Source organism: Plasmodium knowlesi (genome assembly GCF_000006355.2).
Source record: "Plasmodium knowlesi strain H genome assembly, chromosome: 5".
Taxonomy (NCBI): Eukaryota; Apicomplexa; class Aconoidasida; order Haemosporida; family Plasmodiidae; genus Plasmodium; species Plasmodium knowlesi.
This window is the reverse complement of record NC_011906.2, coordinates 321,192-346,505: the sequence shown is the minus strand read 5'-3', so window position 1 is coordinate 346,505 and position 25,314 is coordinate 321,192. Positions and strand designations below refer to the sequence as shown.

Sequence of the window (25,314 nt, the reverse complement as noted above, 5' to 3'; positions counted from 1 at the left end):
ATGGTATCATCAGGGAACAGTGTTGCCGGTGGTGCTGGTGGTGGTAGTACTTCCTTGATGGAAGCATGGCTGGAGAAATTAAGGGGGGATGGGAAATTAAGTGGTAGTGCTGAGGACATTAGAGTAAGTGAATATATGGTGCTCTGTTGTCTTGGTGACGACAACATATATACATATGTACAAACTTACATGTATACGCATATATACGTATATATGTATATGTATGTATATCTATATATGTATATATATATATATGTTCCCTTCTGCTCTTTTTCTCCTATGTAGGAAAAAATGAAGGAAGATTTAGTGACAACATGGAATGATTTGAAGAGTTGGTTGGCGGGGCAGGGATCAAATGAGATAGCGGAACTGTGCGCAAATGCGGGGGGTTCCGCAACGGGGCCCCCAACCTCCGAGGGGGAATATCTGAAGAATCTATGTAAAGGAATCGCTGAAGTAAAATATTTCGTGAGTGGTGTGCGGACAAAGAGGGACGGGGGAGGGAGGAGCGACCAAGCAGCAGAAATTGAGCAACTCACTCGTGCTCAATCTTATGCACGTTGTATTGTTGGATCCGTCGCTCTAAACGAACTGTACGGGGATCATTGTAAATTGGACAGCGTTATAGAATATGTGTCGCCCCAAGTGCAGGGGAAGTTAGAAGGGACGTACTCGAAGAGTGATGCGGAGTTGAAGAAATGTGAGGGAATTAATGCCAACCATTTAATGCTCGGGAAATCCATCCTCGCCAGTGCAATCAAGAAGTGGGCTGAAGGAGATAGGGAGAAGGAAGAGAAGAAGGTGGGAGGGTCAAAGGGAACCATGAGGGTGGGGTATGTGTGGGGGAGGTGGCCATACGTCTGTGGGGGAACTGCAAGACAGAAGCAGGAGCAGTATTTGCAAGGACTGAGGAAAAATAATGCGAAACATATGACAAAATTTTTAAAAGTGGGCAATGATAACATGAGCAGTGGGGCCGCTACTGATGGAAAACCAACTATAGGAGAAATATTAACAGAAGAAGGATACATCATCCCACAGGACAGAATAATTAAAGCATTGCAGGATTCCATGCAGAGTGACAGTACTGCCAGTACTCCTTCTTTTGATTTAACCAAGGCAATAATGGAGAATGTAACGAAGGTAGCCGAGGAAACTGAGGGTAAGTGTCTTATTATTAATGTATTAATACATTAATACAGTAATAAAGTATTAATGTAATGAACTAATAATGTAATATATTAATAATGTATTAATATATTAATGTATTAATGTATTAATGTATTAATATATTAATAATGTATTAATGTATTACATTATTAATGTATGAATGTATTAATGTATGAATGTATTAATATATTAATGTATTAAAGTATTAATGTATTAATATATTAGTGTATTACATTATTAGTGTATTACATCATTAATGTATTAATGTATTAATGTACTAATATAATACATCATTAATATATTAATGTATTAATGTATTAATATATTACATCATTAATACATTATTAATGTAATAAAAAGAAGGAAGGGGGGAAGGAATAAGAAGACAAAGGGGGAAGGAAAGAAGGAAAGGGGAAGGAAAAGGGAGTGAAGGAGAAGGGGAAGGAAAGGAAGTAAGGGGAAGGAAAAGGGAAAGGGAAAGGGAAAGGGAAAGGGAAAGGGAAAGGGAAAGGGAAAGGAAAAGGAAAAGGAAAAGGAAAAGGAAAAGGAAAAGGAAAAGGAATAAGAAGGAAAGGGAAAGGGAAAGGGAAAGAAGCAAAGGGAATGACAGAGAAGGAAGGGGAAGGGAGTGAAAGGGAAGGAAGGGGAAGGGAGTGAAAGAGAAGGAATAAGCAGGAAAGGGAATGAAAGAGGAGGAAGGAAGGGGGGAAGGAAAGGAAAGGGAATGAAAGAGGAGGAAGGAAAAGGAGAAGGAAAGGGTGATTTAGGAAGGAAGGGGTGATTTAGGAAGGAAGGGGGTGATTTAGGAAGGAAGGGGTGATTTAGGAAGGAAGGGGTGATTTAGGAAGGAAGGGGTGATTTAGGAAGGAAGGGGTGATTTAGGAAGGAAAGAAGGTTGTTTAGGGGGGGGGGGGGGGGGGGGCAAGTAAGACGGTTTAGGGGGTGTAAGGAATGAGTTCTTAGGGGGAGGAAAGGAATGAAGGAGGGGGAAGGAATGAAGGAGGGGGAAGGAATGAAGGAGGGGGAAGGAATGAAGGAGGGGGAAGGAATGAAGGAGGGGGAAGGAAAGGAGAAGGAAAGAGAAGGAAAAGAAAAAGAGAAGGAAGGAAAAAGAAAAGAAAAAGAGAAGGAAAGGAAAAGAGAAAGAAAGAAAAGAAAAAGAAAAGGAAAGAAAAAGAAAAAGGAAAGAAAAAGAGGAGGAAAGAAAAAGAGAAGGAAAAGATAAAAGTAAGGACATTCTTCAATTGTTAAAAGAAAAGAAGGCCGGTGATATACATAGCCTGATGAATCCCAAGGCGGGTTCATCAGAAGGAAAACTAAAACAAGTCCTACAGAAAGCACAATTATGCAAAACACAGACGGGTGACATGAAGAACTGTATACAGGAAAAAATGGAATCAATAATGGGTAAGTAAAAATTATCTAAGGAAATAATATTTCATGTTTTGAGAGATTAATGCGGTAATGTTTCATGTTCTGAGTGAGTAAAGGAGTAGGATGTGTGCTCTGAGGGATTAAGATTCTTGGTTCCGGGTTCAGTGTATAGGAGTAAGATTCCGGGTTCCGGGTATAGGGTTGCGGGTTTATGGTTTAGGGTTTAGGGTTTAGGGTTCAGGATTCAGGGTTCAGGGTTTAGGGTTTAGGGTTCAGGTTTTGGGGTTCAGGGTTTAGGGTTTAGGGGATATTAGAATAAGATTTGGGGTTCAGGAGTAAGGTTGTAGGGGCGTTAGAACATGGATTCCGGGTTTAGGAAGAAGATGTCAGGGTGTACGAACTTACATTGCAGATTTAGGAGGAAGGTGTCAGGGTGTAGGGATGTAGATTCCGGGTTTAAGACGAAGGTGTCAGGGTGTTAGGACTTAGATTCCGGGTGTTAGTGTAAGGTTGTAGAGGGGTTAGAACTTAGATTCCGCGTTTAGGGCGAAGGTGTCAGGGTGTTAGAACTTAGATTCCAGGTTTAAGACAAAGGTGTCAGGGTGTCAGAATTCGGATTCCTGCTTTAGGAAGAAGGTGTCAGGATGTTATGACTTAGATTCCGGGTTTAGGACAAAGGTGTAAGGGTGTAAGAACTTAGATTCCGGGTTCAGGACAAGGGTGTCAGGGTGTTGGAACCTAGATTCCGGGTTTAGGACAAAGGTGTCAGGGTGTAAGAACTTAGATTCTCGGTTTAGGACGAAGGTGTCAGGGTATTAGAACGTAGATTCCGCGTTTAGGACAAATGTGTCAGGGTGTTAGACCTTAGATTCCGGGTTTAGGATGAAGGTGTCGGCGTGTCAGAATTTGGACTCCGGGTTTATGACAAAGGTGTCAGGGGGTAAGAACTTAGATTCCGGGTTTAGGAAAAAGGTGTCAGGGTGTAAGAACTTAGATTCTCGGTTTAGGACGAAGGTGTCAGGGTATTAGAACGTGGATTCCGGGTTTAGGACAAATGTGTCAGGGTGTTAGACCTTAGATTCCGGGTTTAGGAGGAAGGTGTCGGGGTGTTAGAAATCAGATTCCGGGTTTAGGACAAAAGTGTCAGGGTGTAAGAACTTAGATTCCTGGTTTAGGAGGAAGGTGTCAGGGTGTTAGAACTTAGATTCCGGGTTTAGGGGAAAGGTGTCAGGGTGTTAGAACTTAGATTCCGGCTTTAGGAGAAAGGTGTGAGGGTGTTTGACCTAAGATTGCGGGTTTAGGACTAAGGTTGTAGGGGTGTTAGAACTTAGATTCCGGGTTTAGGAAGAAGGTTGTAAAGGTATCAGAACTTAAATCCCGGGTTTAGGAGGAACGTGTCAGGGTGTTAGAACTTAGATTCCGGGTTTAGGAGGAAGGTGTCAGGGTGTTAGAACTTAGATTCCGGGTTTAGGAGGAAGGTGTCAGGGTGTATAAACATAGATTCCGGGTTTGAGAAGAACGTTTTAGTGGTGTCTGATGTCAGATTCCGGGTTTAGGAGGAAAGTGTCGGGGTGTTAGAACTTAGATTCCGGGTTTAGGACGAAGGTGTCAGGGTGTTAGAACATATTTTCCGGGTTTAGGAAGAACGTTCTAGGGGTATATGAAGAGGGTTCCTGGTTTAGGAGTAGGGTTCCGGGTTTAGGAGTAGGGTTCCGGGTTTAGGAGTAGGGTTCCGGGTTTAGGAGTAGGGTTCAGGGTTTCGGGGTTTAGGAGTAAGGTTCCAGGGTATAGGAATAAGGTTCCGGGTTTAGGAGTAGGGTTCCGGGTTTAGGAGTAGGGTTCCGGGTTTAGGGTTTAGGGTTCAGGGTTTAGGGTTTAGGGTTCCGGGTTCAGGAGTAGGGTTCCGGGTTTCGGAGTAGGGTTCCGGGTTTAGGAGTAGGGTTCCGGTTTTAGGAGTAGGGTTCCGGGTTTAGGAGTAGGATTCCGGGTTTAGGAGTAGGGTTCCGGGTTTAGGAGGAAAGTGTCAGGTGTTATAATTCAGATTCCGGGTTTAGGAGGAAGGGTGTCAGGGTGTTAGAAATTAGATTCCGGGTTTAGGAGTAGGGTTCCGGGTTTAGGAATAGGGTTCCGGGTTTAGGAGTAGGGTTCCGGGTTTAGGAGTAGGGTTCCGGGTTTAGGAGTAGGGTTCCGGGTTCAGGAGTAGGGTTCCGGGTTCAGGAGTAGGGTTCCGGGTTTAGGAGTAGGGTTCCGGGTTTAGGAGTAGAGTTCCGGGTTTCAGGGTTAGGGGGTTTAGGGTTTAGTGTTCATGGGTTTAGGGTTTAGGGTTCAGGGTTCAGGGTTCAGGGTTCAGGGTTTAGGGTTTAGGGTTTAGGGTTCAGGGTTTAGGGTTCAGGGTTCAGGGTTCAGGGTTTAGGTTTTAGGGTTTAGGTTTTAGGGTTTAGGGTTTAGGGTTTAGGGTTCAGGGTTCAGGGTTCAGGGTTCAGGGTTTAGAGTTTAGGGTTTATGGTTTCAGGGTTCAGGGTTTAGGGTTCAGGGTTTAGGAGTAGGGTTCCGGGTTTAGGAGTAGGGTTCCGGGTTTAGGAGTAGGGTTCCGGGTTTAAGAGTAGGGTTCCGGGTTTAGGAGTAGAGTTCCGGATTTAGGAGTAGGGTTCCGGGTTTAGGAGTCAGATTCCGGGTTTAGGACGAAGGTCCCAGGGTGTTAGAACTTAGATTCCGGGTTTAGGAGGAAGGTTGTTCGGGTGTAAGAACATAGATTCTAGGTTTAGGAAGAAGGTGTCAGGGTGTCAGAACTCGGATTCCGGGTTTAGGACAAAGGTTCTAGGGTGTTCGATGTCAGATTCCGGGTTTAGGAGAAGGTTTCAGGGGTGTTAGAAGTCAGATTCCGGGTTTAGGAGAAAGGTGTCAGGGTGTTGGAAGTCAGATTCCGGGTTTAGGGGGGAGGTTGTTAGGGTGTAAGAACTTAGATTCCGGGTTTAGGACAAAGGTGTCAGGGTGTTAGAAGTCAGATTCCGCTTTTAGGAGGAAGGTGTCAGGGTGTTAGGACTTAGATTCTGGGTTTAGGACAAAGGTGTCAGGGTGTTAGAAATTAGATTCCGGGTTTAGGAGGAAGTTTGTAGGGATGTTCATAGTCCGATTCCGGGTTTAGGAGGGAGGTTTTAGGGGTGTCAGAATAAGGTTTTACGGGTATTAGAAGTCAGATTGCGGGTTTAGGAGTAGGGTTCCGGGTTTAGGAGTAGGGTTCCAGGTTTAGGTGTCAGATTCCGGGTTTAGGAGTAAGGTTCCGGATTTAGGAGGAAGTTGTCAGGGGGTTAGAACTAAGATTCCGGGCTTAGGAGGGAGGTGTCCGGGTTTAGGAGTAGGGTTCCAGGGTATAGGAGTAGGGTTCCGGGTTTAGGAGTGGGGCTCCGGGTTTAAGAGTAGGGTTCCGGGTTTAGGAGTAAGGTTCCGGGTTTAGGAGTAGGGTTCCGGGTTTAGGAGTAGGGTTCCGGGTTTAGGAGGGAGGTGTCAGGGTGTAAGAATTTAGATTCTAGGTTTGTGGGGGAGGTGTCAGGGTGCTAGGACTTACATTCCGGTTTTAGGAGGAAGGTGTCAGGGTGTTAGAACTTGGATTCCGGGTTTAGAACAAAGGGGACAGGGTGTTAGAACTTATATTCCGGGTTTAGGAATAAGGTTGTAGGGGTGTTAGAAGTCAGATTCCGGGTTTAGGAGGAAGGTGTCAGGGTGTTAAGACTTGGATTCCGGGTTTAAGACAAAGGTTTTTAGGGTGTGAGAACTTAGATTCCGGGTTTAGGGCAAAGGTGTCAGGGTGTAAGAACTTAGATTCCGGGTTTAGGAGGAATGTTGTCAGGGTGTTAGAACATAGATTCCGGGTTTAGGACAGAGGTGTCAGGGTGTTAGAACTTAGATTCCGGTTTTAGGACAAAGGTGTCAGGGTGTAAGAACTTAGATTCCTGGTTTAGGAGGGAGGTGTTAGGGTGTACGAATTCAGATTCCGGGTTTAGGAGGAAGGTTCTAGGGGTCTTTAATGTTCGATTCCGGGTTTTGGATGATGATTGTAGGGGTGTTAGAACTTAGATTCCGGGTTTAGGAGAAAGCTGTCAGGGTATTAGAACTTAGATTGCGGGTTTAGGAGGAAGTTGTCAGGCTGTTAGAACTTAGATTCCGGGTTTAGGAGTAGGGTTCAGGGTATAGGAATAAGGTTTTAGGGTGTAGGAGTAATGTTCCAGGGTATAAGAGTAAAGGTTTTAGGGTATAGGAGTAAGGTTGTAGGGATATTGCAATAAGGTTTTAGGGTATAGGAGTAAGGTTTTAGGGTACAGGAATAAGGTTTTAGGGTACGGGAGTAAAGGTTTCAGGGTATAGGACTAAGGTTTCAGGGTTAGCTTTACTTGAGTAAGGGGAAGGGAAAGGAAAAACTCCTCGCAGACAGGGACCGGATACTACACACCAACCGGATAGTATGAACCGGATGGTATGAACCGCGATGGTATGAACTCGATGGTATGAACCGGATGGTATGAACCGGATGGTAATAACCCGATGGTAGTGACCGGATGGTATGAACCGGATGGTATGAACTGGATGGTAGAAGCCGGATGGCAGGTACCGGATGGCAGGGAAGCATCCCAGCATCCCTCCCGGGAGGAGTAGGTAAAACTCCTCGAAGACAAAGACCGGATACGACACAACAACCGGAGGGTGGGAAGTGGATGGCAGGAACCGCATGATAGGAACCGGATGGTAGAAACCGGATGGTGGGAAACTGGATTGTGGAGACTGGTTGGTGGGAACTGGATGGTATGAACCGGATGGTATGAGTCGGATGGTATGAACCTGGATGGTATGAACCGGATGGTATGAACCGCATGGTATGAACTGAACGGTATGAACTGGATGGTATGAACCGGATGGTACGAACTGGATGGTATGAACCGGATGGTGGGAACTGGATGGTGATAAGTGGATGGTATCAACCGGATGGTGTGAACCGGATGGTAGAAACCGGATGGCAGGGACGCATCCCAGCATCCCTCCCGGGAGGGGTGGAAAAACTCCTCGCAGACAACAACTGGATACTATACACCAACCGCATGATAGTAACCGGATGGTAGGAACTGGATGGTGGGAACTGGATGTTGGGAACTGGATGGTAGTAACCGGATGGTAGTAACCGGATGGTAGTAACCGGATGGTAGTAACCGGATGGTATGAACCGGATAGTATGAACCGGATGGTATGGGCCGGATGGTATGGACCGGATGGTAGGAAATGGATGGTGGGAACCGGATGGTATGAACCGGATGGTAGACACCGGATGGTAGGAACCGGATGGTATGAACTGGATGGTAGAAACCGGATGGTGGAGACTGGATGGTATAAACCGGATGGTATAGACCGGATGGTATGAACCGGATGGTATGAACCAGTTGGTATGAACCGGATGGTATGAACCGGATGGTTGGAACTGGATGGTGGGAACTGAATGGTGGGAACTGGATGGTGGGAACTGGATGGTGGGAACTGGATGGTGGGAACTGGATGGTGGGAACTGGATGGTGGGAACTGGATGGTGGAGACTGGATGGTGGAGACTGGATGGTGGAGACTGGATGGTGGAGACTGGATGGTGGAGACTGGATGGTGGGACCTGGATGGTGGAGACTGGATGGTGGGAACTGGATGGTCGGAAATGGATGGTATAAGCCGCATGGTAGTAACCGGATGGTAGTAACCGGATGGTATAGACAGGATGGTATGAACCGGATGGTGGGAACTGGATCGTAGTAACCGGATGGTGGAGACTGGATGGTGGAGACTGGATGGTGGGAACTTGATGGTGGAGACTGGATGGTGGAGACTGGATGGTGGAGACTGGATGGTGGAGACTGGATGGTGGAGACTGGATGGTGGAGACTGGATGGTGGGAACTGGATGGTGGAGACTGGATGGTGGAGACTGGATGGTGGAGACTGGATGGTGGAGACTGGATGGTGGAGACTGGATGGTGGAGACTGGATGGTAGTAACCGGATGGTGGGGATAGGATGGTTGTGACCGGATGGCATATAGACCGCAAATTTAGAACAATCCCAAACGAAAAAAGAAAAAAAAAAAAGGGAAAAAATTTTTCATCGATTGTGAATGACATTCATTTACTCAATCTACATACATACAACATACAACATACAACATACAACATACAACATACAACATACAACATACAACATACAACATACAACATACAACATACAACATACAACATACAACATACAACATACAACATACAACATACAACATACAACATACAACATACAACATACAACATACAACATACAACATACAACATACAACGTACATACATACAACATATACGTATATACACACATGGTTCTTTACATGTCCTACTAAACTTCCTTTCTTTTCTTCTTTTCGCAGCTGAAGTATGCATGAAGGACAACAGCGAGAAATTTTGCAAGCGCTTGCAATGTGCAAAAGATTATTGGCAATTGACAAAGGATCAGAGCAGCAGCGTAAGCAGGGGCAAAAGACTGCCTATATATACATATATATACATATATACATATATGTATATATACACATATATACGTAGATGTATATGTATATGTATATGTATATGTACATATATATGTATATATGTATGTATATATATGTATATATGTATGTATATATATGTATATATGTATGTATATATATGTATATATATATGTATATATATGTATATATGTATGTATATATATGTATATATGTATGTATATATATGTGTATATATATATATGTATATACCTTACCTTTCTATATAGGGAGATTTCTGGGAGGGTCACGTCAAGAAGAAGCTGAAGAATCTCATCACTGATACGGTAGACAATGGTGGCGCCCCTACTGGTCATTGCGACAACGGCAATTCTATGAATAGTGCAAATAAAGAAGCTTGCAAACACATGACAAATTTGTTGCATCAAATGTACCAAAATGCAAATGGTGGCACTAAGGAATATTCTGAACAAATTATAAAATGTGTTCTTTTAAGAGAATATGCTAAAAAATTAAAAGACAAAGCACAAAAGGAAGGATACTGTGACATAGATGATGGTTTGCAGAAAGCTTTCAATGAAAGTAAAACCATTATGGATAGAACATCTCAATGCGGAAATGCTAATGCTGCTCATTGTTTTGAATGTAAATGGAACATCACCACTGATGACGAGCTTAGTGGTTGCAAAATTGACAGTAACAATGACAATGTAAAGACCAAAGTGGATCAATTGTTAAGAGTCAACGACCAAACGAACGAAACCCAAGTGCAAAAAAACTTGTCTGACTTCAATAAAGAAAATTCCTTATGTGAACGAGTTAAATGTGCCGCGAAGTGGTGGGCCCAGGACACCAGGAACACGGGGAAGGAACAGGTAAGTGGGCATACGCCACCTGACTGGGTGTTAAGGAATGACGATTACATATACATATATACATATACATATATACATATACATATACATAGATATACAGATGTATACATATGTATGTAGACATATATGTATACACATATGTGTATACATATATATACTTACATATATATATATATAGATGTGCGTATGCGCGCATGTACTTATATACATATGTACGTATGTACACATATGCATATACATATATACATATACATACAACTATATGCACATATGTATGTGTATACACATACACATACACACATACATGCGACATATATGTAGACGCATATACATACATATACATATATATATGTATATATATATACATGTACATATACATACGTGCATATATGAACATATATATATGTACATATATGCATACGTATGCAGACACATATACATATACACACATACAACTATATACACATACATACACAGATATATGTGTATACATATATATGTTCATACATATATATATACGTATACATATACTTATATGTATATATTTACATATACATATATGTATATACATATACACATATGTGTATACATATATACATATGCATAGATGTACAGATGCATGTACATGTATGTATATACGTATATATACATATACATAGATGTACAGATGCATATACACATACATACATATGTATGTAGACATATATGTATACACATATGCGTATACATACATATACTTACATATACATGCATGTACAGATGCATACATATGCAGACACATACATGTATATGTATACGTATGTATGTGCACATATGTATCTATACATATGTATAGATACATACATATGTATATATGCATATGCATTTATGCATATGCATATATATATATATATATATATATATATATATATATATATTACTACTTATACAGAACCAATTTTGGGAGAATGATGTGAAGAAATTATGGGATGAATTAGCAGATAAGATGAAGTCAACTAATGGACAAGGGGAGCCACAATGCGAAGCACTGCCAAATGGAACTCCATCTGAGAAGGCGGCATGCAATTATTTGCATGCCGGCTTCACCGAACTGTACAATCCGGCGAAGCCGGCGCCGACGGCGGCGCCGGCGGCGCCGTCGCCGTTAGGCGACATCCTATCTGCGAAACACCCATCGTTTAGACAAACGATGGGTTGTTTATTATTACATTATTATGCAAAACACATGAAAGAAAAAGCTGTTTGTAATATTGATAAAGGGATAAAACAAGCATTTGATTCGTGGCAGAACCCTAGTACTAAGGCACCAAATTGCAATGGTCCTGCTGGTAGTGGTGGCAAGGGACCTTGTGTCCCTTGCCAATGGGATAAAAACAACGAATTGGACAGTTGCCTTTATAAAATTAAAATAAACAGCACAACTGGCTCAGGAGGCACTGCGAAGGAGAAAGTGAAAAAAATTATCGAGGACGACAAGACCAACATTCCGACAATGCTTGGAGAAATAAATAGAATGAATAAATTATGTGACTATATGGAATGTATAGCATCCCATTTAAATTCATCAAGCGCACAACAAAATACGAATGCGGTAATGGAGAAAACTGTACATATATACGTATATGTCTATGTATATACACATATGCGTCTGCATATGTACGTATGTCTCTATGCGTATGTGTATAGATATGTATATATACATAGATATGTATGTGTACATGTATGTATAGGTATACATATGTATATATACATGTATGTATATATGCATATGCATATATATACATATATATTTATTTATTCCACTTTGCAGAGCACATTTTGGGACAAGGGGACTGGCGAAGTTGGAAAATTATGGAAGGAATTGGCAGGCGCCATCATGGAACGAAGCGGAAGCACACAATGTGATAAAGTGGATGGTACTAGACAAGCTACTGAGCCTGAAAGGAAGGCGTGCGAACATCTTACAGCAGTTTTCAACAAACTGAGGGAACTTACAATGAATGAAACGTCCTACCCAGTCCTATCCAAGCACCCATCGTTTGCACAAGCGATGGGTTGTATCCTTCTTAAAGAATATGCAAAGCTAATGAAAGAAAATTCGACTTGCCTTATCGATTCCGGCTTAAGGAAAGCTTTCAACACTGTTGGTAATGGCAGCAATGGTAACTGCAATTGGGAAGAAAAATTGGATGACTGCAAGGTGACAATTGGCAGTACCACTACCGAGGTACAGGAAAAGGTGAAACCAATAATCAAGGTCGATGAGAAAGACATAGGGATCGTCACTGAAAGTATAAATGAAAGAACCACTTTATGTGACCAACTCAAATGTGCCGTACCAAATTGGTTTCAAAAACACAGTAACGGTAACGCCGGTACTGGTACTCCTACTCCAACGAAGAATTGGGTAAGTATAACTACCAAAATTCAACCTACCACCACCGCAACGCTGAGGGGGTAGAAGGAATAATTAAAAAAAAAAAGAACTCTAGATTCCGGGTTTTAGAATAAGGTTGTAGCGTTGTCAGAATAAAGCTGTAGGTGTGTTAGAATAACGTTGTATGGGTGTTAGAAGTTAGATTCCGGGTTTAGGAGTAAGGTTTTAGGGGCGTTGGAATAAGGTTGTTGGTGTGTTGGAATGATGTTGTTGGTGTGTTGGAATGATGTTGTTGGTGTGTTGGAATGATGTTGTTGGTGTGTTGGAATGATGTTGTTGGTGTGTTGGAATGATGTTGTTGGTGTGTTGGAATGATGTTGTTGGTGTGTTGGAATGATGTTGTTGGTGTGTTGGAATGATGTTGTTGGTGTGTTGGAATGATGTTGTTGGTGTGTTGGAATGATGTTGTTGGTGTGTTGGAATGATGTTGTTGGTGTGTTGGAATGATGTTGTTGGTGTGTTGGAATGATGTTGTTGGTGTGTTGGAATGATGTTGTTTGGGTTGTCAGAATGATGTTGTTTTGGGTGCTGGAATGAAGGTTGTTTGGGGTGTTGGAATGAAGTTGTTGGGGTGTTGGAATGAAGGTTGCTTGGGGTGTTGGAATGAAGGTTGCTTGGGGTGTTGGAATGATGTTGCTGTGGTGTTGGAATGATGTTGTTGGTGTGTTGGAATGATGTTGTTGGTGTGTTGGAATGATGTTGTATGGGTGCTAGAATAAGGTTGTTGGGGTGTTGGAATGATGTTGTTGGGGTGTTGGAATGATGTTGTTGGGGTGTTAGAATAAGGTTGTTGTGGTGTTGGAATAAGGTTGTCAGTATGTTGGAATGATGTTGTTTGGGGTGTTGGAATGATGTTGTTGTGGTGTTGGAATGATGTTGTTGTGGTGTTGGAATGATGTTGTTTGTGGTGTTGGAATGATGTTGTTTGTGGTGTTGGAATGATGTTGCAAGTTATAGGAGTAAGGTTTTAGGGTATATGAATAAGGTTTCAGGGTTTAGGAGTAAGGTTTTAGGGCATATGAATAAGGTTTCAGGGTTTAGGAGTAAGGTTTTAGGGTATATGAATAAGGTTTCAGGGTTTAGGAGTAAGGTTTTAGGGTATATGAATAAGGTTTCAGGGTTTAGGAGTAAGGTTTTAGGGTATATGAATAAGGTTTCAGGGTTTAGTAGTAAGGTTCCGGGGTTAGCTTTAGCTGTCTTGGGGGGGGAGAGAAAAAACTCCTCGCAGACAGGAACCGGATACTACACCAACCGGATACTACACCGACCGGATACTACACCAACCGGATACTACACCAACCGGATACTGCACCAACCGGATATTGCACCAACCGGATACTACACCAACTGGATACTACACCAACCGGATACTACACCAACTGGATACTACACCAACCGGATACTACACCAACCGGATACTACACCAACCGGATACTACACCAACCGGATACTACACCAACCGGATACTACACCAACCGGATACTACACCAACCGGATACTGCACCAACCGGATACTACACCTACCGGATGGCACAACAACCGGATACTATACAACTTACTAACTACATATATATAACCTTTTCTTTTTTTTTACAGTGTGACTTTTGGGATGGCGCTGTTAAAGACGCACTGACGGACTTGTTCAAGAAGATCGAGTCCGATGGAAAGACCAACACTAATTCTGTATGCAATGACTTTGGTGATGGTAATGAACATAGTGTCGAAAGAAAAGCTTGTAATCATATCACAGCGGGACTGCAACACATTAACACACTTAGTGGTAATGGTAATGACCAACTGCTCGCTCGAGCAGTTGGTTGCATTGCTCTTAACATGTACGCAGATAAAATAATTACCGAGTCGAAAGATAAATGTCCCATTGATGAGATAAAAATAACAAAAATGTTTAATGATTGGAATGAAAAAAATAATAATAATTCGTGTAAAGGTGTTGATAGAGCTAGTAATGAACATTGTTTTCTTTGCTCAAGGAAAGAAAATTTTAATGAATGCAAACTAAGTGTTGATAGCTCTTTGGTTAATACACCATCAACAACACAATCTGGTGCAAGTGAAACTTGCAAAACTAACGAAACTGAAGTGAAGGCTCAAATTGGCGGTCTCCTCAACGAAGACAACAAGATCCCCCAAGTGAAGGAAACATTATCCACCATAAATGAAATGGACACTTTCTGCACTCAACTCCAATGTGCAGCAAAAAAATACTACGTAAAACAGAACCCTGGTGAAAATAGTAGCAAAGTGAAGTGGGTAAGTAGGAACCAACATCAATAACATTAACAACAAATATACACATATAGTTTTATATATGTATATATATATATATGTATATGTATATATGTATGTATATATATGTATATATGTATACATGTATATTTATATATGTATATATATGTATATGTATATATGTAGATATGTATATATTACTTCAATTGTAGGAGGAAGTATGGAATAAAGTCAAAGAGGAAGTCACCTCACTTGGCAGCGCCATGTATGACAATCAGAACAGCACTTTAGACACCCACTGCAGTACCGCGGACTACAATAACAAAGAAGTATGCCTCCTCTTCGGGGCAGGATTAAACCATCTGTACAATAATACAAATAGTAACGGGGACGATGCTATGAAGTTGTTTAAACGAACCATGGCTTGTGCAGCATTGAATGTTTATGCCGATCAGTTGATTGAAAAGTCGCAAGAGAAAGGTTGTCCCATTGGTGAGGAAGAAATAAATAAAATGTTCACTAAGGGTAATGAACATTTTAAATCTTCGTCTTCGACATCGTGTCCGAGTGATGGCAGTAGTGTTGGTCGTAGTAATGATTGTTTTACGTGCGAAAGGAAAGCGAACTTCAGTTGCCAAATAAACAGCGACGACGTAAAGACTAAAGTGAAGGAAATGCTCAACAAGGACACAACAGGACTGAAGAAATATTTGGGCAATATATGTAAGTAAAGCACGAACCATTCCACGAACGAATATACATTTCACCACCATCATCACCATCAAACCATTCTACTATCATCACCAATTCCACCTCCCCCTCCTTCCTTTCTTTTTATTCATTTTTATTTTTTTTCCTTCCTTCATTGCTCCCTTCCTTTCTTCCGATTCCCTTCGACATCTTCCCATACAGGTGGTGGTCAATGCAAAAACATGGATAGTTTATGTGCTCGTGTGGAATGTGTAAAGAAGCAGTGGCTTCGGGACAGGGGAAAAAGCGAAACGGAGCAGAGTGAGGAGGTATGGAATCGTTGCTGTCAATTGTAGTGAATGATAGATTAGTGTATGAAGTGTATGCGTATGCACTATTGTATATATGTTTTTCATGGTATGAATAAATATACATGCACATACATACACTTACATGTATACATGTATACATATACATATGTGTGTATACGTATATGTATGTACATATGTATACATATGTATGTATATATGCGTATGTATATATATATATATATATATATTACTTCATTTGTAGAATGAAATGTGGAACGGAGTCAAAGAGCAAGTCACCCAACTTGACAACAACATAGGAACGAATAATGATGGCAGTACGGACGATCTGTGCAAGGGCATCACATGCCCAGATGGTGCAACGGATTGCGTAAGCAAAGCAACATGCAAACTTATTGTTAAAGCACTAAAAGGTATACATGAAATGAAGGGGGATGAATCCGATAAGGATCCACTGAAAGAGAATAACCGAATATTTCGTTCTACTATGCGTTGTGTAGCACTCAATGCATTCGCAGAGAAATTAAGACAATATGCAGAAAAGGGTGGTTATGCCTGTGCCGTGGAAGAAGGAATAAAGGGGGCCTTTGATGCAGGGAAGCTGAAGGATAATCGCGAAAATTGGTGTAAGAAGAATGGTAAGGAAGATGGTTCATGTGAGCCGTGTGAGAAACAGGAGTGTTTTGGTTCTAAAATTGGGGATCAGGAGCTGTTGAAGGAAGTGTTGGGTATGTTGGACTCCGCCACCAACACCAACATACAATCCACATTGGAACAAATAAACCACATGTCCACTTTATGCGATTACATTAGATGCGCCGCAACCAAATGGTTCAAAAATAGAATGACCACGACGGGCGAAACTAGCAATCCTACGAAGAATTGGGTAAGTATTACTACAACCAACATAACACTGAGGGACTTAAAAAAAAAAAAAAAAAGAAAAAAACTATAAGGTGGGGGGGAGAGAGTATGATGAGAAGGTTTTTGGGGTGTTAAATGTCCGATTCCGGGTTTAGGAGGAAGGTGTCAGCGTGTTAGAACTTAGATTCCGCGTTTAGGACAAAGGTGTCAGGGTGTAATAACTTAGATTCCGGGTTTAGGAAGAAGGTGTCAGGGTGTTAGAACTTAGATTACGGGTTTAGGAGGAAGGTGTCAGGGTGTTATAACTTAGATTCCGGATTTAGGATAAAGGTGTCAGGGTGTAAGAACTTAGATTCCGGGTTTAGGAGAAAGGTGTCAGGGTGTTACAAATCAGATTCCGGGTTTAGGAATGAAGGTTGGAGGGGTGTGAGATGTCAGATTCGGGGTTTAGGACGAAGGTGTCAGGGTGTTAGAACGTAGATTCCGGGTTTAGGAGGAAGTTGTCAGGGTGTAAGAACTTAGATTCCGGGTTTAGGAGGAAGGTGTCAGGGTATAAGAAGAAGGATTTAAGGGTATTAAAATAAGGTTCCAGTGTTTAGGAGTAAGGTTCCGGGGTTAGCGTTAGCTACTTTAGGGTGGGAGAGGAAAAACTCCTCGCAGACAGGGACCGGATACTACACACCAACCTGATGGCAGACAGTGACCGGATACTACATGAACCGCCTACTACAGCACCCGGATGGCACAACAACCGGATACTACACAACCAACCTACCACGATCTACATATATATAACCTTTTCTTTTTTTTTTTTGTTACAGTGTCAATTTTGGGAGGAGGGCGTCAAACCAACATTGGGGAAGATGTTCACAGAAATTCAAAAGAAGGGAAGGATCAACACTCATAATGCTGCATGTAAAGATTTTGGTGATGGTAATGAACATAGTGTTGAAAGAAAAGCATGTAATCATATCACGGCAGGATTAGACTACATTAAATCAATTCCAAATGGTAGTGGTAGTGGTAGTACTACCACTCAGAATGGTCATCAGGATGATGATAACTTCTTTAAACAATCTATGATGTGCGCAGCACTTAACCTTTACGCTGATAAAATAAAAGAACAAACGGAGTCAAATTGTCCGATTGATGAGGAAAAAATAACACAAATGTTCGATGATTGGAATAATGAAAATAATAAAAATTCTTCGTCTTCGACTTCGTCTTCCTGTTCGAGTGGAGTTTACGGTTGTTTTAAATGTGATAGGGTAAAAAACTCAGAATTTAGTAGTTGCCAACTAAGTGTTGACAGCTCTTTGGTTAAGGCAACACAAAATGGACAAAATTGCGAGGAGAACAAAGAAAACGTCCCCAAAAAAATGGACGAATTACTCAATCAGGAATCTAAAATGGAACCAACATTAAACAAAATAAATGAAATGGCCTCTTCTTTCTGTACTCAAGTCCAATGCGCAATAAAAAAAAAACTAAAGATCAAAAATGGACAGCCAGGTGTAACGACCACACCTAAGTGGGTAAGGGCGGTAGACAACTGCATATATATACATATATACATATATACATATATATATATATATATATATATATATATATATATACGTGAACATAAATGCATATATATATATGTATATGTATATATATATGTATATGTATATATATATGTATATATGTATATCTATATGTATATGTATATATATATGTATATATGTATATCTATATGTATATGTATATTTATATATATGTATATATGTATACACATATGTGTATACATATATACATATATATTTTTTTTTCTCTCTTTTCTTCTTTTATGATCAGAGTGAAATACAATCAGAAATTGATGAGGAATTAAAGAAACTTCTAGGACATATATCGCAGACAGATAAACAGAAAGAAGTTGAACAATACTGCAAAGACAACGACGCTGAATGGTATAAACTTGGCCATAAAGAAAGCAAAACAAACAAAGCAGCTTGTTTACTTTTTGCTTCAGGATTAAAGCACATTTATGGCCGTCCCAACGGCCAAAAGAATGGCCAGTTTAAGGGCCCATCGTTTGAACAAACGATGGGTTGTTTATTTCTTAAAGAATATGCAAAACAATTAAAAGACTTGGCAGAAGTGAAGAAACAAGGAAATAGTTGGGTACATCCTCTTTGTGACATAGAGGATGGTATAAATCACGCTTTTACGAAAAGTGGTGACATTATGAAGAATGTATTACCTGAATGCAGCAATGGTACTGATGGTATTTCTTGTTTTGTGTGCGAATGGAATGACAAAGATTATGATAAATGCAACATTGGCACTGACAATGTAAAGACCAACGTGAAACCATTACTCCAATCGAAAGAAACCCATATGCAACAAATATTAGAGAATACAGTCTGTCCCATCCTTCTTACGGATCTCCTTACCCCTTTTCTTCCTTTGGCTCCTGTCTCTATTGGCCTTTCTGCTATGGCTTATTACCTTTGGAAGGTAAGATAAAAAAAAAAATATATATTTTAATGGACAAAATTAATTGTTAAAAAAAAAAAAAAAAATTCTTCAATGGTTAAAAAGAAAAAAAAAAATTTTTTTTAATGGTTAAAAGGAAAAAAAAAATTCTTTAATGGTTAAAAGAAAAAAAAAAAATTTTTTCATGGTTAAAATAAAATAAAATAAATGTGCAAAAAGAACATTTCACAATCTTCTTAACAAAAATATCCTCTCATTTTTTTTTTTTTTTTTTTTTTGTAGTATTTTGGTCCTCTTGGTAAAGGAGGACCACGTCTCAGAAGATCTCCTGCTGATATTCCTGGTCCATCCGTACAGGAACAAGTCCTCCATCATGTGGAAGAAGCTGGTCCACATGAATATCAATTGGTGAAGGAACGAAAACCTCGTTCTGCTCCAACTAGAACGAAACGTTCTGGTCCCGTGAATCGTCGAACGATTATTGAAATTCATTTTGAAGTGTTGGATGAATGTCAAAAAGGGGACTCACAATTGAACCAAAAGGATTTTATGGAACTTTTGGTTCAAGAGTTCATGGGAAGCGAATTTATGGAAGAAGAAGAACAGGTTCCTAAGGAAGGTGTTCCAATGGAAGGGGTTCCTATGGAAAGTATTCCTTTGGAGCAGGTTCCAATGGAACGTGTTCCCAGTTTAGGTTCCGTGTTTATGGTTTAGGGTTCAGTGTTTAGGGTTCACATTTTAGGGTTCACATTTTAGGGTTCACATTTTAGGGTTCACATTTTAGGGTTCACATTTTAGGGTTCACATTTTAGGGTTCACATTTTAGGGTTCACATTTTAGGGTTCACATTTTAGGGTTCACATTTTAGGGTTCACATTTTAGGGTTTATGGTTTCAGGGTTTATGGTTTCAGGGTTTAAGGTTTAGGGTTAACGGTTTAGGATTCACAGTTTAGGGTTCACAATTTAGGGTTCACAGTTTAGGGTTCAGGGTTCAGGGTTTAGGGTTCAGTGTTTAGGGTTTAGGGTTTAGGGTTCAGTGTTTAGGGTTTAGGGTTTAGGGTTTATTGTTTAAGATGAAGGATATTGTTTTCACACCTTTTGTCCTTTTTTTTTTTCCTTTTTATTTTTTATTTGTTCTTGAAGAAAAAAAAAAGAAAGATTTTTTTTTCCACTTTTTTTTCTTATTTTGTTTGCAAAAAATTTTTTTTTTTTTTTTTTTTTTTTTTTTTTTATTTTTGCGGAAATCAGGACGGTAAGCGCGTGCCCATATTGTGATGTGTCCTGGCCGCGAACACCAAAAAAAAAAAGAAAAAAAAAAAAAAAAAGACGGTGGATGATGAAATATATTACAGTTGCAAAAGATCGCAAAATATAAAGGAAAAACACACACTTATCCCGCACAAGGAAAAAATGTGTGTACATACGTGTTGGCACAAACAAACTTATAAAAGCATACATACACTTTACACCAAAAATGTATACAGAATAACGGTAATATGCGGAAATGGCTGGGTTCAGCGTCCCCAGGTTAAAAATAAATTTGGTTTCGGGTTAAGCGGAAGGTTATTTCTGGGTTAAGGATAAAGTTGGTTACGGGTTAAAAGTAAAGTTGGTTACGGGTTGAAAGTATGGTTGGTTACGGGTTAAAAGTAAAGTTGGTTACGGGTTAAAAGTAAAGTAGGTTCCGGGTTAAAGGGTAAGGTGGGTTCCGGGTTAAGGGTAAGGTGGGTTCCGGGTTAAGGATAAAAGTGGGTTCCGGGTTAAGGATAAAAGTGGGTTCCGGGTTAAGGGTAAGGTGGGTTCCGGGTTACGAATAATGTAGGTTCCGGGTTAAGGGTAAATGTGGGTTACGCGTTAAGGGTAAAAGTGGGTTCCCGGTTAAGGATTAAAGTAGGTTCCGGGTTAAGGATAACGTAAGTTCCGGGTTAAGGATAAAAGTGGGTTCCGGGTTAAGGGTAAAAGTTGGTTCCGGGTTGAGGGTTAAGGTAGGTTCGGGGTTAAAAGTATGGTTGGTTCCGGGTTAAGAGTAAAGTAGGTTCCGGGTTAAGAGTAAAGTAGGTTCCGGGTTAACAATGACGTATGTTCCGGTTAAAAGTATGGTTGGTTCCGGGTTAAGAGTAAAGTTAATTCCGGGTTAAGGAAAAGGTAGGTTCCGGGTTAAGGATAAAAGTGGGTTCCGGGTTAAGGGTAAATGTGGGTTACGCGTTAAGGGTAAAAGTGGGTTCCCGGTTAAGGATTAAAGTAGGTTCCGGGTTAAGGATAACGTAAGTTCCGGGTTAAGGATAAAAGTGGGTTCCGGGTTAAGGATAAAAGTTGGTTCCGGGTTAAGGGTAAGGTGGGTTCCGGGTTAAGGGTAAGGTGGGTTCCGGGTTAAAAATAAGGTCGGTTGCCGGTTAAAAATAGCGTAGGTTCCTGGTTAAAATTAAGGTAGGTTCCGGGTTAAGGGTTAAGGTGGGTTCCGGGTTAAAGACAAGGTGGGTTCCGGGTTAAGGGTAAAGTAGGTTCTGGGTTAAAGGTAAAAGTGGGTTCCGGGTTAAAAATAAGGTAGGTTACGGGTTAAGGATAAAAGTGGGTTCTGGGTTAAAGGTAAAAGTTGGTTCCGGGTTAAGGATAAAAGTGGGTTCCGGGTTAAGGATAAAAGTGGGTTCGGGGTTAAGGATAAAAGTGGGTTCGGGGTTAAGGATAAAAGTGGGTTCGGGGTTAAGGATAAAAGTGGGTTCGGGGTTAAGGATAAAAGTGGGTTCGGGGTTAAGGATAAAAGTGGGTTCGGAGTTAAGGATAAAAGTGGGTTCCGAGTTAAGGATAAAAGTGGGTTCTGGGTTAAGGTGAATGTAAGATCAGGGTTTGGAGTTATGGTGATAGTAGGATCGAAGTTTAGGGTTATCGTGATAGTAGGATCAAGGTTTAGGGTTATGGTGATAGCAGGATCAGGGTTTATGGTTATGGTGAATGTAGGATCAGGGTTTAGGATTATGGTGATAGTAGGATCAAGGTTTAGGTTTAAGTTGAAAGTAGGATCAGGATTTAAGTTTAATGTTTGTAAAGTATAGGTTTAGGGTTCAAGGTTTAGATGTTCAGGGTTTTGTACTTTCATGAATGTTCTATGGAAGAAGAATGTATGAGTGTATGTAAGGGTGGATGGAAATGGAGGATACTCCTCTCAAGGATAATGAATGTACAAAGGAGGATAATGTCCTTTTTTTTTGTGGGGAATTAAAATAAACGTAAAGGAGGACTAAAAAACGGAAGAGAAGCATAAGGGGGGAAGAAAAAGAAAGAAAATGTGAGAGAAGGAAGGGGATGTAAGGAAAAGAAAAGAAGAAGAGGGAAGAAAACAAAAGAAATGGAAGTGGAAAAAATGCTTGATGGAGGAGAGTTGCATACATTTATTTTTTTTTTTCTCTCCTTTCTTTTTTGTTTTTTTTTTATTTTCTTCTATTTCTTATTTTCTCTTTTGAATTTTTTGTTTTCCTATTTCCCTTAATTTATTATTATTTTTTTTTTATTTATATATTTTTTATTATTTTTAATTTCCTTGTAAAAGGGGGGGGGGGCAATATATGTTTTATTTCCTTATGTTGGAATGCTTTTATTAGAATGGGAAATGAATTGCATAATAGTTGGAAATGTAGGGAGATGTTCTTCTTTTTTTAGAATGAATTATTTCCTTTTTTCTTTTATTTATTTATTTATTTTTATTTTTGATCTTTAAAACTTATTCTTTCTAATAAAGATATTTATTTCTAATAAAGATATTCTTCCTAATATAAAAATATTCTTTCTAATAAAGATATTTATTTCTAATAAAGATATTCTTTCTAATATAAATTTATATAGCGAAGGACAAATAGAATATTCACATGTTAAATTGAAGCAAAACAAACCAAATATACAATATATAAAAGTAAAGCAAAACAAATACAGTGGAAAAAAAAAGAAAAAATGGCATCTTTTTCTTTTATAAAAACATCCATATTAATCTTTGCATACCTATTCTTATGGTATCAAACCAATTATCACCACCAGGTATGAATACCAAAAGAAAAAAATTTTTCTTTTATAATATTTTATACAACTATAGGGGAAAACAAATATGTAGGGGGTGAAAACCATACATATATATATATATATATTATATATATATATTATATATTATATATTATATATTATATATTATATATTATTTTTTTGCCACACCAAATTATTATTCATATTTTTATTATTCATGTTTAAGGAAAAAAAGTGGTGGGGGGGGGAATGAAAAGGTGGAATGAAAGTGTAAAGGAAAAGAAGGTTTGACGGGTATAGGATTCTGTGTTCCGGATTTAGGGTTTAGGATTCAGGGTTTAGGGTTTAGGGTTCAGTGTTTAGGGTTTAGGGTTTAGGGTTTAGGGTTCAGGGTTTTAGGGTTCACGGTTTAGGGTTCATCGTCCAGGTTTTAGGTTTCCATGGGTTAGGGAAGTAAGGTTTAGGATTCCGGGTTTAAGTTTCATGAGTTTGGGGTTTAGGGTTTAGGGTTCAGAGTTTAGGGTTCAGGGTTCAGGGTTCAGGGTTTAGAGTTTAGGGTTCAGGGTTTAGAGTTTAGGGTTCAGGGTTTAGGGTTTAGGGTTCAGGGTTTAGGGTTCAGGGTTCAGGGTTTAGGGTTCAGGGTTCAGGGTTCAGGGTTTTAGGGTTTAGGGTTCAGGGTTTAGGGTTCAGGGTTCAGGGTTTAGGGTTCAGGGTTTAGGGTTCAGGTTTTAGGGTTTAGGGTTTAGGGTTTAGGTTTAGGGTTTAGGGTTTAGGGTTTAGGGTTTAGGGTTTAGGGTTTAGGGTTCATGGGCTTAGGGTTTAAGGGTTCAGGGTTCCGGGTATAGGGTTTAGGATTTAGGGTTTAGGGTTCAGGGTTTAAGGTTCAGGGTTTAGGTTTCCGGATTCTGGATTCCGGGTTTAGGGTTTTATGGGTTTAGGGTTCAGGGTATAGGAGTAAGATTCTAGGTTATAGACATAAGGTTTCAGGGCATAAGGAGTATGGTTCCGGGGTTAGGGTTTAGGGTTCAGTGTATAGGAGTAAGATTCCAGGTTATAGACATAAGGTTTCAGGGCATAGAGAGTAGCGTTCCGGGTTTAGGGTTTAGGGTTTAGGGTATAGGAGTAAGATTCCAGGTTATAGACATAAGGTTTGAGGGCATAGAGAGTAGGGTTCCGGGTTCCGGGTTCCGGGTTCCGGGTTAAGGTTTCAGTGTATAGGAGTAATAATCCGGGTTCATGGGTTTAGGGTTCAGTGTATAGGAGTAAGATTCCGGGTTCTGGGCTTAGGAGTAAGGTTGTAGGGGTGTTTGATTAAGGTTTTAAGGGTGTTAATAGTTAGATTCCTGGTTATAGACATAAGGTATCAGGGCATTAGAGAGTAGTATTCCGTGTTCCCGATTTAGGGTTGAGTGTATAGGAGTAAGATTCCAGGTTATAGACATAAGGTATCAGGGCATTAAAGAGTAGTATTCCGTGTTCCCGATTTAGGGTTGAGTGTATAGGAGTAAGATTCCAGGTTATAGACATAAGGTATCAGGGCATTAGAGAGTAGGGTTCAGGGTTCAGGGTTTAGGGTTTAGTTTGCTTTGAAGGGGGAAGGAGATGGAAAGGAAAGGAAAAAAGGGGGATGGGGGGGGAAGGAAAACCTTTTCCCCTCTTCCGCCCCCTTTTCTTTTAGACTATTCCTTACATATGCATATTATATATATGTATACGTATATATATGCGTTGTTATTTTTTTTTTTTAGGTGAGTGCATTAAGCACATTAAACGATGATGTGTCTTCTATGGACAACTCCGATGATTTATCTTCATCAGAAGAAGATATAAATTTTGACCATGATAGTTTGTGTAGTTTGCAAGCAAGGCAAAGAGATGAATTTCCGCATGAGAGTTATGGGGACTATCGTCCTCCCCACTTAGAAGGGGAGGACGATAGTCCCCCTTCTGACGATAATTTGACCTCATTAGGAGGAGCAGATTCTGCCCATTCGGCACAGAAGAACACCCCAAAGGAAGCAAAAAATGTAAAGGATAAATTTCGCAAATTCTGTGAAAAATTTTTTTGTCGTCGTGTCCCGAAATATAGACGTATACAATTATTAATATTTGGCATTCTGATCCTGTGTTTTTTCGTTATTCCGGGGGTAGCCTACTTAGCCACTCAATCCACCGGATCCGAGGGCTCCTCAACGGTTACCTATATAGTAGTCGGAATCGCCGCAGTTATAATCCTAGGTCTCCTTATATTAGTTGTTTTCCTTGATAGGAATTATTATAAAGCACGC

At 40.2% G+C, this 25,314-nt stretch overlaps 1 protein-coding gene across 1 annotated transcript; it reads left to right on the top strand.

Moving 5' to 3' along the window:
- On the top strand, positions 1 to 19,731 carry PKNH_0508000 (SICAvar, type I; the record flags this gene model as incomplete). Its single annotated transcript, XM_039113906.1, has 13 exons — positions 1 to 123; positions 286 to 1,162; positions 8,978 to 9,072; positions 9,364 to 9,969; positions 10,901 to 11,560; positions 11,780 to 12,376; positions 14,003 to 14,677; positions 14,866 to 15,376; positions 15,566 to 15,672; positions 15,917 to 16,558; positions 17,358 to 18,071; positions 18,376 to 19,038; positions 19,300 to 19,731. 13 exons carry the CDS (start codon positions 1 to 3, stop codon positions 19,729 to 19,731), a joined length of 6,702 nt encoding a protein of 2,233 aa, XP_038969517.1.
- Positions 19,732 to 25,314: the final 5,583 nt, after the last annotated feature.